General features: G+C 43.2%; 2 protein-coding genes across 2 annotated transcripts; both read left to right on the plus strand.

Annotated features, from left to right (window-relative positions):
- Positions 1 to 421: 421 nt before the first annotated feature.
- On the plus strand, positions 422 to 1,366 carry LOC122475942 (olfactory receptor 6N2). The gene has a single exon (XM_043568071.1). The coding sequence runs from the start codon at positions 422 to 424 to the stop codon at positions 1,364 to 1,366; it is 945 nt and encodes a 314-aa protein (XP_043424006.1).
- A 10,531-nt stretch (positions 1,367 to 11,897) lies between these two features.
- Positions 11,898 to 13,284, plus strand: LOC122475978 (olfactory receptor 6N1). Its single transcript, XM_043568133.1, has one exon. The coding sequence runs from the start codon at positions 12,170 to 12,172 to the stop codon at positions 13,181 to 13,183; it is 1,014 nt and encodes a 337-aa protein (XP_043424068.1). The 5' UTR covers positions 11,898 to 12,169; the 3' UTR covers positions 13,184 to 13,284.
- The last annotated feature ends 1,770 nt before the right edge of the window (positions 13,285 to 15,054 follow it).

Here is a 15,054-nt window from a genome sequence, read left to right on the forward strand (position 1 = left end):
AGTCCCAGGTCACTGGGGAACCTCCCCCGTTGCCTCGCCATAGAGGAGAGCATGCATTTCCCTAAGTCTGGCTCTCTCCTGCTCAGCATTTGCCCATGTATTTCTTGTCTGAACTATTTTCTTCATTTCTCTAACTAACTGCTACTGTGCCTGGAAAGTTCTGGAGCTTCCTCCTCTGAGAAGCCTCTCAGTCACCCTGGTCTGAGAAACGAGGGATTCTGTGTCTCCCTCTCTCACTGCCCCTCCCCTCTCACTCTCAAAAAGAAATACACATTTAAAAAAATTTAATGAAAAAAAGAGTAACAAAATGCGGCCTTTAAATAAATTTAAAAACACAATAAAGAGAAATGAAGTGTTGAGTTGGGCTTGGCGGTCACCTCCACTCAGTTTCTTCTCCTTCCCTTCCCCACCCCAGCCTCCCATGGAACGGAGAAACCATTCGAGCCTGGCCGAGTTCGTGTTCCTTGGTTTCCCCAAAGTGGGACATGTCAGGGGCTGGCTTTTTGCCCTGTTGCTGTTGGCATATCTGTTCACTTTCTGTGGCAACTTGCTCACCTTCTTGGCCATACGACTGAACGCAGCCCTGCACACACCCATGTACCACTTTGTCAGTATACTCTCCTTATTGGAACTGTGGTATACAGCCACCACCATCCCCAACATGCTAGCCAATCTTCTCCGTGAGAAGAAGACCATTTCTTTTGCCGGATGCCTCCTTCAGACCTACTTCTTCCACTCTCTAGGGGCCTCTGAATGCTACCTTCTTACAGCCATGGCCTATGACCGATACCTGGCCATCTGCCGGCCCCTCCACTACCCTGCAGTTATGACCCCGACACTCTGTGGCAAGTTGGCTGCTGGTTGTTGGACTTGTGGCTTCCTGTGTCCCATTTCTGAAGTCATCCTGGTCTCCCAGCTCCCCTTTTGTGGCTATAATGAAATTCAACACATCTTCTGTGACTTTCCACCTCTGCTGAGCCTGGCCTGCAAGGACACATCCACGAATGTCCTTGTGGACTTTGCTATCAATGCCTTTATCATTCTTATCACCTTCCTCTTTATTATGGTTTCTTATGGAAGAATCATCAGTGCTGTACTGAAGATAAAAACAGCCGAAGGAAGAAAGAAGGCCTTCTCTACCTGTGCCTCACATCTCACTGTGGTTCTCATCTTTTTTGGGAGTATCATTTTCATGTATGTGCGCCTAAAGAAGAGCTATTCCCTGACCCTTGACCGCACGCTTGCTGTAGTCTACTCTGTACTAACACCACTCGTCAACCCAATTATCTACAGTCTTCGTAACAAGGAACTCATTAAGGCCATCAAGAGGACCATCTGCCAGAAGTCAGGAAGGGCTCACCATTGACTCTCTACCAAGGTCCTTCTTCCATTTTAGGGTTGGCCTCAGAAACGTTCTATGTACTTTGGTCCTGGCCTTGAATAATCTTCCCATTATCGCACATGCTATGGATCCCATCTCCTCTTGCCTTCTCAAAGTATGTTTTTCTTTTATTTCCTACGTCTTTATGTTTTCCGTTTTTCACTTGATCAGTGCTTTCAGCATTTAAGAATACTTTAGAATCTTCCTTGTTAGAAACAAGCACACATATTTCCCTGGGCACACATTCCCAGCCAGCTACAGGTCTATTTCTTATGCTCTCATTTCCAATTAAACTTCTCAACGTGATTAATGACACAGTCTACCTCCTCGTCTTCACTCCCTACACATTTTGCAACCCACTGCCATCTGGCTTTGGCTCAGAGCTTTCAAAAAATATTTTGTCAAGCTCATTAATGACCTCCATGCTGCCTTATCCGTTAGACTCGTCTTGTCTTTCCTCTTATATATTTTTATTTATTTATTCATTTTAAATTTCAATCCAAATTAGTTAGCATATAGTGTGATAATGATTTCCGGAATAGAATTTAGTGACTCATCACTTACATATAACACCCAGTGCTCATCCCAACAAGGGCTGGCCCATTTAACCCATCCCACCACCCAACGCCCCTCCAGCAACCCTTGGTTTGTTCTCTGTATTTAGGAGTCTCTTGTGGTTTGTCTCCCTCTCTGTTATCTTATTTTTGCTTCCCTTCCCCTATGTTCATCTGTTTTGTTTCATAAATTCCATATATAAGTGAAATCGTATGATATTCATCTTTCTTGAGCTCTTGATATACATGACCAGTTCTTTTTAAAAAAAGTTGGTCTCTTCGCTTTGATTCCATCATTATCTCTTGATTTTCTCCTTTATTGAATCCATCTTTCTGTCTTTTTTTTGTCCTATCTTACTTGATGCTTCCTCAAGCATCAAGTAAGATAGGAAAGCCTTATGGCTTTCGATTTCATACCTATGCCAGAACTCTTTGAATTCTTCAAATGCATTAAGACTTGAATGGCTCTGAGAATTCGCACCGATTTCCCACCAGACCTTCATTTGGTTCAATTCTTCTCATTGTGTGAGTTTCTGTTCAAATGTCACTTTCAAGTGACATTAACTTCTAGAGGACTTCTTGAACGCCCACCTAATGTATGTTACTCATTTTTTTCTCTTTTGAATTATGTTTGCTTTCTTTAAAATGTGTTCTACAACTTATATGTGTATATGTAGTTAGATAGGTATAGATATTGGTATTATATAGATATTATATGTCATTCTTTCCTACAAGTCCATAAACTGCATTTGGTCTGAAATCATGTCAGTTTTGTTACTCACCGTATGTCCAGAATTTAACGAGTGTTTAAACGTGCTGAGTATCAATAAAAATGCCAAGAATGAAAAATGTAATCAATCTTACCTACTCCTATCATTCACACATTTTGATCCCTACTTTGATCACTACTGGAACCCACTCTTTTCTAGAATGCTTTGATCCACACCAGTTGAACTCACCTGTGTTTCCTACACAACCAGCCTCAACTTGTCTGTAACCATGTAACACTTTGCCATTTAACACTTTTTGGCTAATAACTGACAACTAACCCTTATTAACCACTAACTGTGTGCTGCTCTCAGTGATTTTTCTGGATCTCTATTTCTTTATTCACAAACGGTGGTGGGTGAGTAAGCCAGCATTAGGTGACGTTCCCTGCTAACATGATACAGTTCTAAGACCCCATTTAACCCTTTACCTTCTTAGATGTTCTTTGGGGGGCCTGGAATTCCAAGGCTAGTAATTTATCCAAACATAAGAGTTTTTTTCTGAGTCACAAATTTCCCAGAATCTTTTAAGATTCCTCATACATTTATTACATTTTCTAGGTGTTCAAACAATTACCTCAAATATAAGACCTTTCTTAGCCATGCAGATTAATTGAACATTGAAACTATTTTTCTTATGTATAGCATATGGATATGAAGTTATAAAAATTCTCTCCCTCTCTCTCTCTCTCTCTCTCTCTATATATATATATATATATATAGTATGCAAACATATAAACACACATATATATGTAACTTTCAAAACTCCTTGGAACAAAGAGGGAAGAAATCATGATCCTCATTTATAGATGAGACTGCTTTAGTATTTCTTTGCCTATATTTTAATGCCTCACTTTTCTTATTTCTGTATCCATTTTTCTCTCTATATTATTGTGTATTGCAACTATTACTTCTCTATATGGTCCTTAGACATGTATGGGGAGCGGGAAGCTTTCACTCTATCCCTTCCTACTTCCTACTTCTGAGAAAGCCATCATCTTCCTTTCTCATCCAGCTCCTCCACGCTTACGTTAAATATAGCAGAACCAAAATTTCCACGGAAAACAGAAAGCAAAGCATTCAGAAATGATAGAAGAGAACATTCTCCTTTCTTCTGGCCTGTTTCCTAGTTTGTTTTACACCCACTCTGATTTTTCTTTTTTTGTTCTGCTACACTCGAGTAAATTATGACCCACGTGCAGCTACTGTTTTTGGAACCACAACCTTTGTATTACATGGAATCTACAACTTGGCAAAGAAATGAAAACGTGCAAGCTAGATGGTAGACCACCGATATTCAAAGGCATTGAAATTTACATGCAGAGAACCGTGCAGGACATAAGTGTGCCACGCCGTGAACTTCCACAGGTTAATAAACTTTTATGTAAGGGACATTCAGAACAGAACTTTGGAGACATCTCCAAAATTTCCCCCACACTCCTTTACATCCGACCCAACTCCTCTCCTGCCCCAGGACATCTAACCCGACATCTAACACTGAAGGTGGATTTTACATGTTCTGGTATTTTATAGAAATTGGTTCTGATCATTTACAGCCTTTTGTTTCTGCTTTCTTTCACTCAGCATCATGTTTACGCGATTCACCTCTACTGTCTTATTTTGCTGTAAGTTCTTTTACTTTTTCGGCTGCTATAGAATACACCTCAATTTGATGCTAGTTATTTGCCTTAAGCTTTTTCTTGTGCTCTTACGTTTCTTTGTGTGGTTTGAAATTTCTATCTAGTATTGTTTTCCTTCTGCGTGAAGAGTTTTCTTTAATAATTCGTGTAATGCACGCCTACGAACAGTAATTTCTTTCACTCTTTTCCTGAAAATGTCTTTATTTCACCTCTTTAAAAATGTTTATTTTTTTTATTGTGCTATAGCCTGCATGCCATACGGTTCACCTATTAAACTGTGCAACTCAGTGATTTTTAGTGTATTTTCAGACTTGCGCAACAATCATAGCAATCTAATTGTAGAATATTTGCCTCACCCTATCCTCCCCCGGCCCCCCTACCCCAGGCATTTGCCTATTCTGGCCATTGCACAGCAATGGAATCATATGATATGTGTTCTTATTTCAATCAGCTTCTGTCACTTAGCGTAATGTTTTCAGAGTTCATGCATGCTGTAACATAGATTTTAATCCAGCCACATCGATACTTAAGTTAAATGCTAACATACATTTAATGCTAAATAATCTTCCGTTGTGTGGATATACCATATTCTATTTGTCCATCCATCATTTGATGGACATTTAGATCATTCCCACTTTTTGACTATTGTGGACAGTGCTTCTGTGTACGAGTTCTACTTCCGTTCTCTTGGGTAGACGTGCCTAGAAGTGGAATGACCGGGTCATACGGTGGCGGCAGGTTTAAATTTTTGAGAAACTGTTCAACTGCTTTCCAAGGTGACAGCACCATTTTACATTCTCACAGCGGTACCGAGGGTCCTAATTTTTATATCCTCACCCCCACTTGTTACTGTCTGTCTTTTGCTCATGGTCATCTCAGGGAGTGTCATATGAGGCAAGTTGTGGCCTCTCCCTATGAAATACAGGAAATCAAACCCTCCACTGAGCAGCCAATGCCACATAAATAGCCGGAAGAACAACTGAGATTTAAATCCAATATTCCGAAGCAAGGCTCTTTTCCGGGCAAGGTAACAGGAGAGTAGAGGGGTGGTTCCCGTGTGCAAGCAAAGATAAAGCCACTGCAGGTAGGAACAAAGGGCAGGATCAAGGGTCTGCTTCGAGTGTTGTGTCCTCAGCCCATCCCTGCCCTCACTCAGGGTCCAAGAAGCCAGTCACATTTTAGAAAGACGCTGTTATGATTGGAAGGTATGTGCTTTCTCGCAGGTCCCACAAGAGAAAGAGGTTCTCGCAGGACCCTGTTTGCCGCCCAACCCCCCACCCCAATGACTGTATTGTGTTGAAGAAAATCATCTCCCTGAGAGATGTTCTATCTCAAGCTGGGCGGGTAGTTCCTATTACTGAGGTGAACTCACAGGTGATGAAGGACCACTGTTAGTGAACTTCCTGTGTCTCAGTTCCCTCCCTGAGAGTGCACTTTGAAAACCCCAGGAGGGCTGCTCCGAAGGCCCAGGGGCTTCTGTCTCTATGAGGACCTATCAAGGACACGGTCACGAGAGAGGAGTCCCTCATGCTGGGACGGACTCCCGCGGGCCCCATCAAAGTGTTTCACTCCCTTCCAGCCCCAGGAGTGCCCCATGTGACCATAAATGAGAGGGGAAGAAGTGAGCAGAGAGCTTTCTCCCAGCTCCAGACTCTGAGCCATGACTGGACTGCCCGTGGCAAGACATGTAGAGTGCTCCCCACCATTGGGCTCTGGGTAAGGATGCTCTCGCTCAGGCACATTTGCCCCCAGGTCCTTTTCTGGTTGGGGCACTGGGAAGAAACTGAGGGAATTCAGAAATAAGGAGAAGTATCGGATAATTAGGGTCCACAGACATATCATTCAGAACACGAAACCTATTTAAAATAAAACATACACAGATATTCTGCCTTCCTAATGCTGTCATTCAGTCTGCGCACAGAATGAGCAAATAGGGCTCTTTTAAAAGTAGCATGATCCTGCGCAAGCCATTTCCCTTGTCTGGGTCCCAGTTTCCTCTCTTGCGCCATGAAGACGCAGAATGAGATCATCTAAAATGGAATCCCCTCCTGACCCAGCGCTTTGGCCCTATGCGTAAATAATTAGATACTATGGAGAATGCAATGGTGAGAACTAGAGCATAGAATGAAAAAGATTTGTTCTAAAGGCATTTTGGAGTAAGAGGAACACGGTATGTTTGAAAAGGACCCTGCTAATTCATACATGAGATGCACGTGTTAGGTTTCATGAGAGATCTAATTCCAATATCAGGAGACCGAAGGGAGGAGATGAGTAGTTGTGAGCTAAGGGTCTGGACGAATCACCCTGGCTGCCATCGATTCTTTCATTTCCCACCACAACTGAGACATCGGTCGCTGTGCCAAATCCTCCAGGAGGCGGGGCGTAAAGTGAGACATCTTTAATTTCAAAATCCTCACAGAAAGTTGCTTTGGAATAAAATAATGAATGGAAAACACTGCAGCATTTGACAGGGTATAGTTGGAGGCAAAGTGAGGAAGGACTACTGGGAATCCAGCAGGGGAGATTGGTGGGGGAGACTGGTGTTCACCATAGATGCTCAAGGAAAGACAGTGGTGGACTTGAACCCCCAAATGGTTAGATGTCTACAGACTGACTCGGGAAGAAGTGTGGTCTTGGGGGGATGCATTGCAAACAAAAAGATTAAAACGAAGTACAGGGACCCATTTGGCAAACGGTGAAATTTCTGTGATGATGGTGAAAACAGTGTCTAAAGCATGAATCTGGACCAGAACGACAGGGATTTTCTGTAAGCAGAACTAGGGATAATGGGTGGATCTCAGACTTCAGGTCACTGGAAGGACTCAGTTTACAGACTGAAGTTCTTTGACAACAGACAGAATTGTCTTATGGGGCAAGAAACTTCAGCCTCCTTATTATTCTTTTTTTGTGGTAGTGTTAAAAGATCTTTTATTTTTATGAATTGATGGGAATGTATGATACAGTTAAGATATTTTTCATGATCCACAATTTCTGACAACTGATGAATGGATAAAGAAATTGTGGTTGATATATACAATGGAATACTACTTGGCAGTGAGAAAGAATGAAATCTGGCCTTTTGTAGCAACATGGATGGAACTGGAGAGTGTGATGCTAAGTGAAATAAGTCAGACAGAGAAAGACAGATACCATATGTTTTCACTCTTATGTGGATCCTGAGAAACTTAACAGAAGACCATGGGGGAGGGGAAGGAAAAAAAAAGTTAGAGAAGCAGAGAGCCAAACCATAAGAGACTCTTAAAAACTGAGAATAAACTGAGGGTTGATGGCAGGTGGGAGGGAGGGGAAAGTGGGTGATGAGCACTGAGGAGGGCACCCGTTGGGATGACTACTGGGTGTTGCATGGAAACCAATTTGACAATAAATTTCATATTAAAAAAAAGATATTTTTCATGATCCAATGAAACCCAAGATTATGGGAGTTCCAAAGAGAATTGGTATTTCCTCAAGTTTCTTCCAACACTGACTCAATATCTCTCAGTTTTGGAAACTGAATTAAAACAGTAATTAGAAATATTAAAAGAAAATTAAATAATAATTTAAAAAAGACAATGTAAGGGGAAACCATCAGTTTTTTTTTGTTTTGTTTTGTTTTGTGTGTGTGTGTGTGTGTGTGTGTGTGTGTTTGCTATATTGGGTGGGGCGTGAGGGAGAGAGATGAGTAGCCAGAATCTCTGTGAATTGTGACCTGCGGAGTTAAGCAGGTGTGGGGAACTAGTTTCAGGGAGAAATAATGCTTGACCTGGTTATGCTGACTTTGATTTCCCAGGTGGAGTATCCAGGGAGTGAATGTCAGCAGGACATCAGCGAGCAGAGAAACAAGGTCCTTTATCTCTAGGGGATACGTTCCAAGATCCCGAGTGATGCCTGAAACAACAAATAGTCCTAAATCCTATATATGCTATGTTTTTTCCAATACATACATACCTATGATAAAGTTTAATTTATAAATAGAATTAAGTTTGTAATTAACAAACAATAAGAGTTACCAACAACAGTAATAAAACAATTGTGACAATATACGGTAATAACAGTGATGTGCATGTGGCTTTTCTCTCTCTCAAAATATCTTACCATACTGTACTCACCCTTCTTGTGATGATGTGAGATGACAAAATGCCTAGGTGATGAGATGGAGGAGGTGAATGATGTAGGCGTTGTGACACAGCATTAGTCTATTAGTGGCCTTCTGATGATAGGTCAGAAGGAGGACTGTCTGCTTTCAGACAGCAGTTGACCACAGGTAACTGAAACTGTGGAAAGGCAAACCGTGGATAAGGGGGACTATTCTGTAGCTTGAGACCAAGTCTTTGGAGTCATGTGGAAACCTTACCCTCTGAGGAAGGAAAGGGCAAGACGTTGCCTTCCATTATTCAACCTTGAGGCCAGCCCCCAAATATCTGGAAGTTTAGCTAAGGTCACTAAACAATTCATCTTGAGTGTGGTTGGGAGGCCAGAGATGGAGCAGAAACTTTATATTTATACTTGGAGGGGAAGGAATGTAAAAAGCCTAGAATAAATATGATCTGAGTTGGATAGAAATGTTGGGATAATGTTTTATAGGAGGCACAGCTGCACCTAAGATTTGAAGGAGGTAAAGGCAGAATTGGACAATGGGCAGGTATGGATTTGAAGCAAAGAAAACTAAGGCAAAGGGGAAATCTCTAATATTAAGATGGTTACTAGGGCTTTGCTGAAGCAAGATCACTCAGAAGGATCCTGCCCGGAAATGGTCTTCTGACATCTTAGTAGAGAAACATCCTATCTTTGGAATGAGAAAGTTTTGGCACAAGAAGACGGCATGTTGCCTGGGTTTAGAAGACTGTGCAGCCAGGAGCAAGCAGGGTAAATAACGTAGGTTTGGATGGGATGAGAGGGAGAAGTGAAAAGCAGCTTGGAGAACAGAGGAGGAGACTGGATGGGTTTGTAACACTTTGCCTTTGAGCAAGTGTTCCTTTCTGCCTAGAATACCTTTCTTGTGTTTTTTTCCACCTGGCAGTTCTGACCCTTTACTTCAAATAAAAGTGATGTCTTCTGATGTGCCTTGGTGGCTCTGTTGCTTGGGCATCCAACTCTTAATTTTGGCTCAGGTCGTGATCTCATGGTTGATGAGATTGAGCCCTGCATCAGCATGGAGCCTGTTTAAGTTTCTCTCTCCCCTCCCCACCTCAATAAATAAACAAACTTAAAAAAATGATGTCTTCTGTGAGGTAGTCCTGATCTCCACTTCCAGCCCAGGGCTCATTCATGGCTCCTCCTGCATATGCAAATAAGCAGTTAGCTACCTTACCCCATTTGCTTATTCATGTAACAAATATTTCTTGATTCATTCATTATCGTGGTCCAGACCCAACTGTAGGCACCTGAGATTCATCAGTGAGCAAAACAGAAAATCGGAAAATCTCCCTGCCCTGGTGGAGCTTGTGTTGTCATAGGGGGGAGAAACCACAAATAGTTGAGATGACAAGTAAGCTCATTTGTATCGTTAGGACACGTAAGTACCGTGGAAAGGATTAAATGGGGAGTACAGAAAGGTGGTGCTAGGACAGGACCTGGGCGTGGGAAAGGAGGCAGACTCCAGTTCTATTTAGGGCAGCTCAGGCAGGGCTGCTGGGGAGGGCAGATCTGTACCAAGGCTTGGAACAAATGAAAAAGCTACCCAAGGGGCGCCTGGGTGGCGCAGCCGGTTAAGCGTCCGACTGCAGCCAGGTCATGATCTCGCGGTCCGTGAGTTCGAGCCCCGCGTCGGGCTCTGGGCTGATGGCTCGGAGCCTGGAGCCTGTTTCCGATTCTGTGTCTCCCTCTCTCTCTGCCCCTCCCCTGTTCATGCTCTGTCTCTCTCTGTCCCAAAAATAAATAAAAAAAAAAAAAAAAAAAAGAAAAAGCTACCCAAGGGGAGATTTGGCAGAAAATGGCTCGAGGAAGAGAAAGCTACAACAAAGACTATAAGCCGTCAGGTCACTGAAGAGGTTTGAGCAGGGAAGGCAGGGCCTGACTTGAAATGGAAAGGACAGATGTGGCTGCAGTGTCGAGGACAGGCTACAGATGGACCAACACAAGTAGGATCTGTTAGGAGACCGTTACAGTGATGGAGGTGAGCGAGGTCATGGCTCGAACACAGTGAAAACTAGCTCCTGGATTTGGCAGAAATACAGAAGCAACGACAACTGTGAGAATTTGGGTCCATGAGCTGCAAGACTGTGACGGTCCATGTGGGAGAGGCGAGGCCTAGTAGGGGAGACCGTGTTGGCTGGGGAGTCTATTTAGAAAGCTGTCTAAACATCTGTGGTGTTTTGAGTCATGACATTGGATGGCATCGACCAAGGAGTGAGTTTACAGAGAAAGGAAAAAAGGAGAATCGACACTGACCACTGTGAATTAGGAAGGTAGGTCAGGGAGAAAGAACTAGCAAAGGAGGTAAGGAGGGACCAGTCAAGTAGGAAGAAGCCGAATGATGGCACTCTGATAGGAAGATGTAGCCCTGAGAACCAATGAAGCCAGTGTGTCAAAGGGCAGGACAGGGACCTCTGTCAAGGCTGGAGGATAGCCTGGGCAAGCTAAGGAATGGGAACTGGATGTGGTAAATGTGAGATAACTCGTGTGTGTGAAGAGGGGTGGTCTGATGGAGTGGTAGGTGGTGAAGGTCTGACTGGAAAGGTTTAAGAGAAAACCAACCATTAGGAATGAGAGTGGAGGCAGATCTTTGCGGGGTCGGGGGTGTTGTTGCAGGAACAGGGGAGGAAACGGACCAGTGGCTCTGGGATAAGTGAGTCAAGAGAAGGAATTTGGGGGGCTTGTCTTTTACTTGTTTAACAAGTGACAACAGGAACATGTTTCTGTGATGATGGAGTGTTCCAATACAGAGCTGGTTGGCAATGAGTGGCCTTCTCTATTTTCTCTGGTAGGATATTAGTTGCCTAGCTTCACTTACTGTTTTAGCTCCCATTCTAGGAACAATACCTCCAATACAGAAAATGTTCAATAAATTTTTGTCACATGGACCTCTCAGTACAAGTTAAATATTTGCCATCTAAAAAGCAGTAAACCAGAAGAACATATTCCAGGTTGGTGGAGGAGGAAAGCGGAAGGAAGGACCAACAAAGTGGCCACAGCTGGGAATAGAAGTGCAAAGACATAGATTTGTCTCCTTGTTTTCTGTGGCTCTTATATTAACTCAAACCCCCTTGCCTTGACTGAGATTCACCCCCGAGTCCGAGACAGGTGAAACCCTGACCTACCTGCTCCTGGAAGATGCTGCCAGACCCGAGTCTCCATGAGGAAATGAGAGGGAGCCGAGGGTGAAAGGGCTGATGCTTTGGTATCCAGAAAGTTGAGGAAGAAAATAAACTGAAATTACAAATCAAAATATATAACGGAAATGATGTAATCTTGGTCCAGTATACTACCGATATTTTATCAGTATAAATGACAAGGAATATAGGTAAATAATAAGATAAACCTTGGATGAGGAATACTGAAGTTTCCAAAACCTGTATAGTTTCCATTAAGCAAGATAGCCGGGTTACACAATGGATTATGGAGGCCAAAAAATGGGCTGTGACACCAGAGACGGACTTAGAGTCTGATTATAAGAGCAGATACTCTGAAGGAAGCTGCTGATAATGGTAAGGGCTAGAAAGGGATCCAAACTCTGGCCTCTTAACATATTTGCTGGGAGCCCTTTACTCTGGAGGTGGCAGAGGGGAGATGAAGTCCTTTGACGGATCTTGTTCTTAATATTTCTGTGGTTCAACTTTCTTCCTCATCCCTCCATGCCCCACAGTCTAGGAATATGAATGGTGAGCCATGGATGCTGGGAATTGGAGCCAGGTAACAGAGTTCGTCATCTTGGGCTTTCCCCATCTCCAGGGTATCCAGGCTTACCTCTTCGTCTTGTTACTTCTAATTTATGTCACCACCGTACTGGGAAACCTGCTGGTATTCCTAGTGGTCCGCCTGGACTCCCAGCTCCACACACCCATGTACCACTTTGTCAGCATCCTCTCCCTGCTGGAGCTTGGCTACACGGCTGCCACCGTCCCCAAGATGCTGTCGAACCTGCTCAGGGAGGAGAAGACCATTTCTTTCTCCGGATGCCTCCTGCAAATCTACTTCTTTCACTCTCTTGGGGCCACTGAGTGCTATCTCCTCACAGCTATGGCTTATGACAGGTATTTAGCCATCTGCCGGCCCCTCCACTACTCCACCCTCATGAGCCCAGCACGCTGCGCCAAGATTGCCGTTGGCTGTTGGTTGGGAGGTCTGGCTGGGCCGGTGGCTGAGATTTCCCTGGTGTCCCGTCTCCCTTTCTGTGGCCCCAATCGCATTCAGCACATCTTTTGTGATTTCCCGCCCGTGCTGAGCTTGGCTTGTACTGACACATCTATCAACGTCCTAGTGGACTTTGCTATCAACTCCTGCAAGATCCTGGCCACCTTCCTGTTGATCCTCAGCTCCTATGTCCAGATCGTCCGCACGGTGCTCAGGATTCCTTCGGTTGCAGGCAAGACCAAGGCCTTCTCCACCTGTGCCTCCCACCTGACCGTGGTTCTCATCTTCTATGGGAGCATCCTCTTTATGTATGTGCGGCTGAAGAGTAGCTACTCACTGGACTACGACCGCGCCCTGGCTGTGATCTACTCGGTGCTCACACCTTTCCTCAACCCCTTCGTCTATAGCTTGCGCAACAAGGACATTAAGGAGGCCGTGAGGAGGCAGTTGAAGAGGTCAGGGATACTTATTGAAGTGAAGGTGGGGAAGGCAGGCCAAGGGAGAAGACGAGGTACGGTGACCCAGGGGGTCACCAGTCACCGCAGATGAGAAGTCAAGCGTTGAGTGCTTTTCTACGTGGGATACAGAACTGAGGCAAGTGTTGCCTGGCTCTCAGCGTCTACATTACGGCCACACTGGAGCCACACATGGCCAGAGACGAGAGATTGGAATGTGGTTTTCAAATCTCAGATGTTTGTATACCATACATAGGAATTTCGTCACATCTGGGCCTTACCTACTCTACGTCAATATACAGTAAATTTGATAAATATTTAATGTAAATACATTTACTCGTATTCTAAACAATAATATTGAATATTATTGAGATACGTTTTAGAACAAAAAATAACCGTTTTTTTTTTTCGTGTACCATTTACACTTAAATGGTATTGCATGTATACCATTTGTTTGTGTATTGAAATGGAAAACACCGGTATAGTAGAGGACAGCATGTTTTTGACTGTATACGTGCGGGTTTAAATCCTAATTCATTCAGTTACTTTGATGACATGATCTTTAGTGAGTAACTCAAACTCTCTGAGTCTTAATTTCACCATTTGTTAAAAATATTTTTTGAAGGTTATTTTGCGAGTTAGTGATAAGGTCTGTATACCACAGGTAAAGTGTCTGGGATACAACTGATAACTATATATATATATATATATATGGACACCTGAGTGGCTTAGTTGGTTGAGAGTCCAACTTCGGCTCAGGTCATGATCTCACAGTTTGTGAGTTCAAGCCCCACATCAGGTTTGCTGCTGTCAGGGCAGACCCTGCTTTGGATCCTCTCTCCCCCTCTCTCTGCCCCTTCCCCATTCATGCTCTCTCTCTTTCAAAAAGAATATATATATATATATATATACACACACACACACATGTATGTATATGTATATATGTGTGTATACATATAAATGTGTGTGTGTATCTGCCCCAAACCTCTCATCATTACTCTGAGCCTTAGAACAATACCCAGGAAAATGTCATTAAGCAAAAGTACTTCCCAGATACTTTTCCCCAAAGGACAGGAATCAGGGAGCCAGCGGGCGTACTTGAGAAGTCAGCTAGCTGACTGCACTTGGGTTCTGCCCGGTTGTGCATGTCAGTCTTGGTGGTCTTGACATCCATTCACAGGGAGAGTGTAGGAGTCTAACCACTAGCAAGAAATACGATTACTTTTTACATTGGACATCTTCTTTATTCTGTTTCAAGCTACTTATGTCCTTAAACATATGAGAATATGTGAAAAATAATCCTATAGCTTAATGTATGACATATATGGTGATTGAATTTATTAGCTGGTGTTAGAGGTAATCATGCATCTGAATGTCTACTGTGAATAGAAAGTCAAGTATTGACTATTAGAAAACTTGCAGTTTTATAGAACTTTCTATGAAAATCCCAAAGTTGTTATTCGTACTATCTGAAAGGTACCCATCCAACCACCCATCTTTTCCATTTCAGCTCTTTATTTAGCTCTGACTACATACATCACGTGTCTGTTAAGGCCACAGAAGGATGAACAAAACAGATACTGTCCAGTTCCTGCACTTATGCTGGTTGGAAAGAGTTGAGAATATAAATATTAAAATTACAATTGATTTATACTTAGTTACTGTTAGTTAATTAAAATTGTGGTAATTAGTGATAAATACCCCTACACCCTCTTCTCGAGGAGGTTACAATGAAGATGCAAACTGAGAGATAGACCCGAATCAGCCATTGCATCAAAGCAATGATTGTATCTGTATTGAGACCCAGGTGGAGGGAACACCTTGCCGACCCTACAGAGAAAATCAGTCAGGGATTCTGATTAAGAAAACAAATCCTCAGCCTCCCGGCTTGGTGCCTCTAGTGGTTAAAAGGTCCAGGATAGGACAGGGAAAGGAGAAAAGAAGAAAATGACAGTTGAACGAGTT

Source organism: Prionailurus bengalensis, chromosome E4, assembly GCF_016509475.1.
Source record: "Prionailurus bengalensis isolate Pbe53 chromosome E4, Fcat_Pben_1.1_paternal_pri, whole genome shotgun sequence".
Taxonomy (NCBI): Eukaryota; Metazoa; Chordata; class Mammalia; order Carnivora; family Felidae; genus Prionailurus; species Prionailurus bengalensis.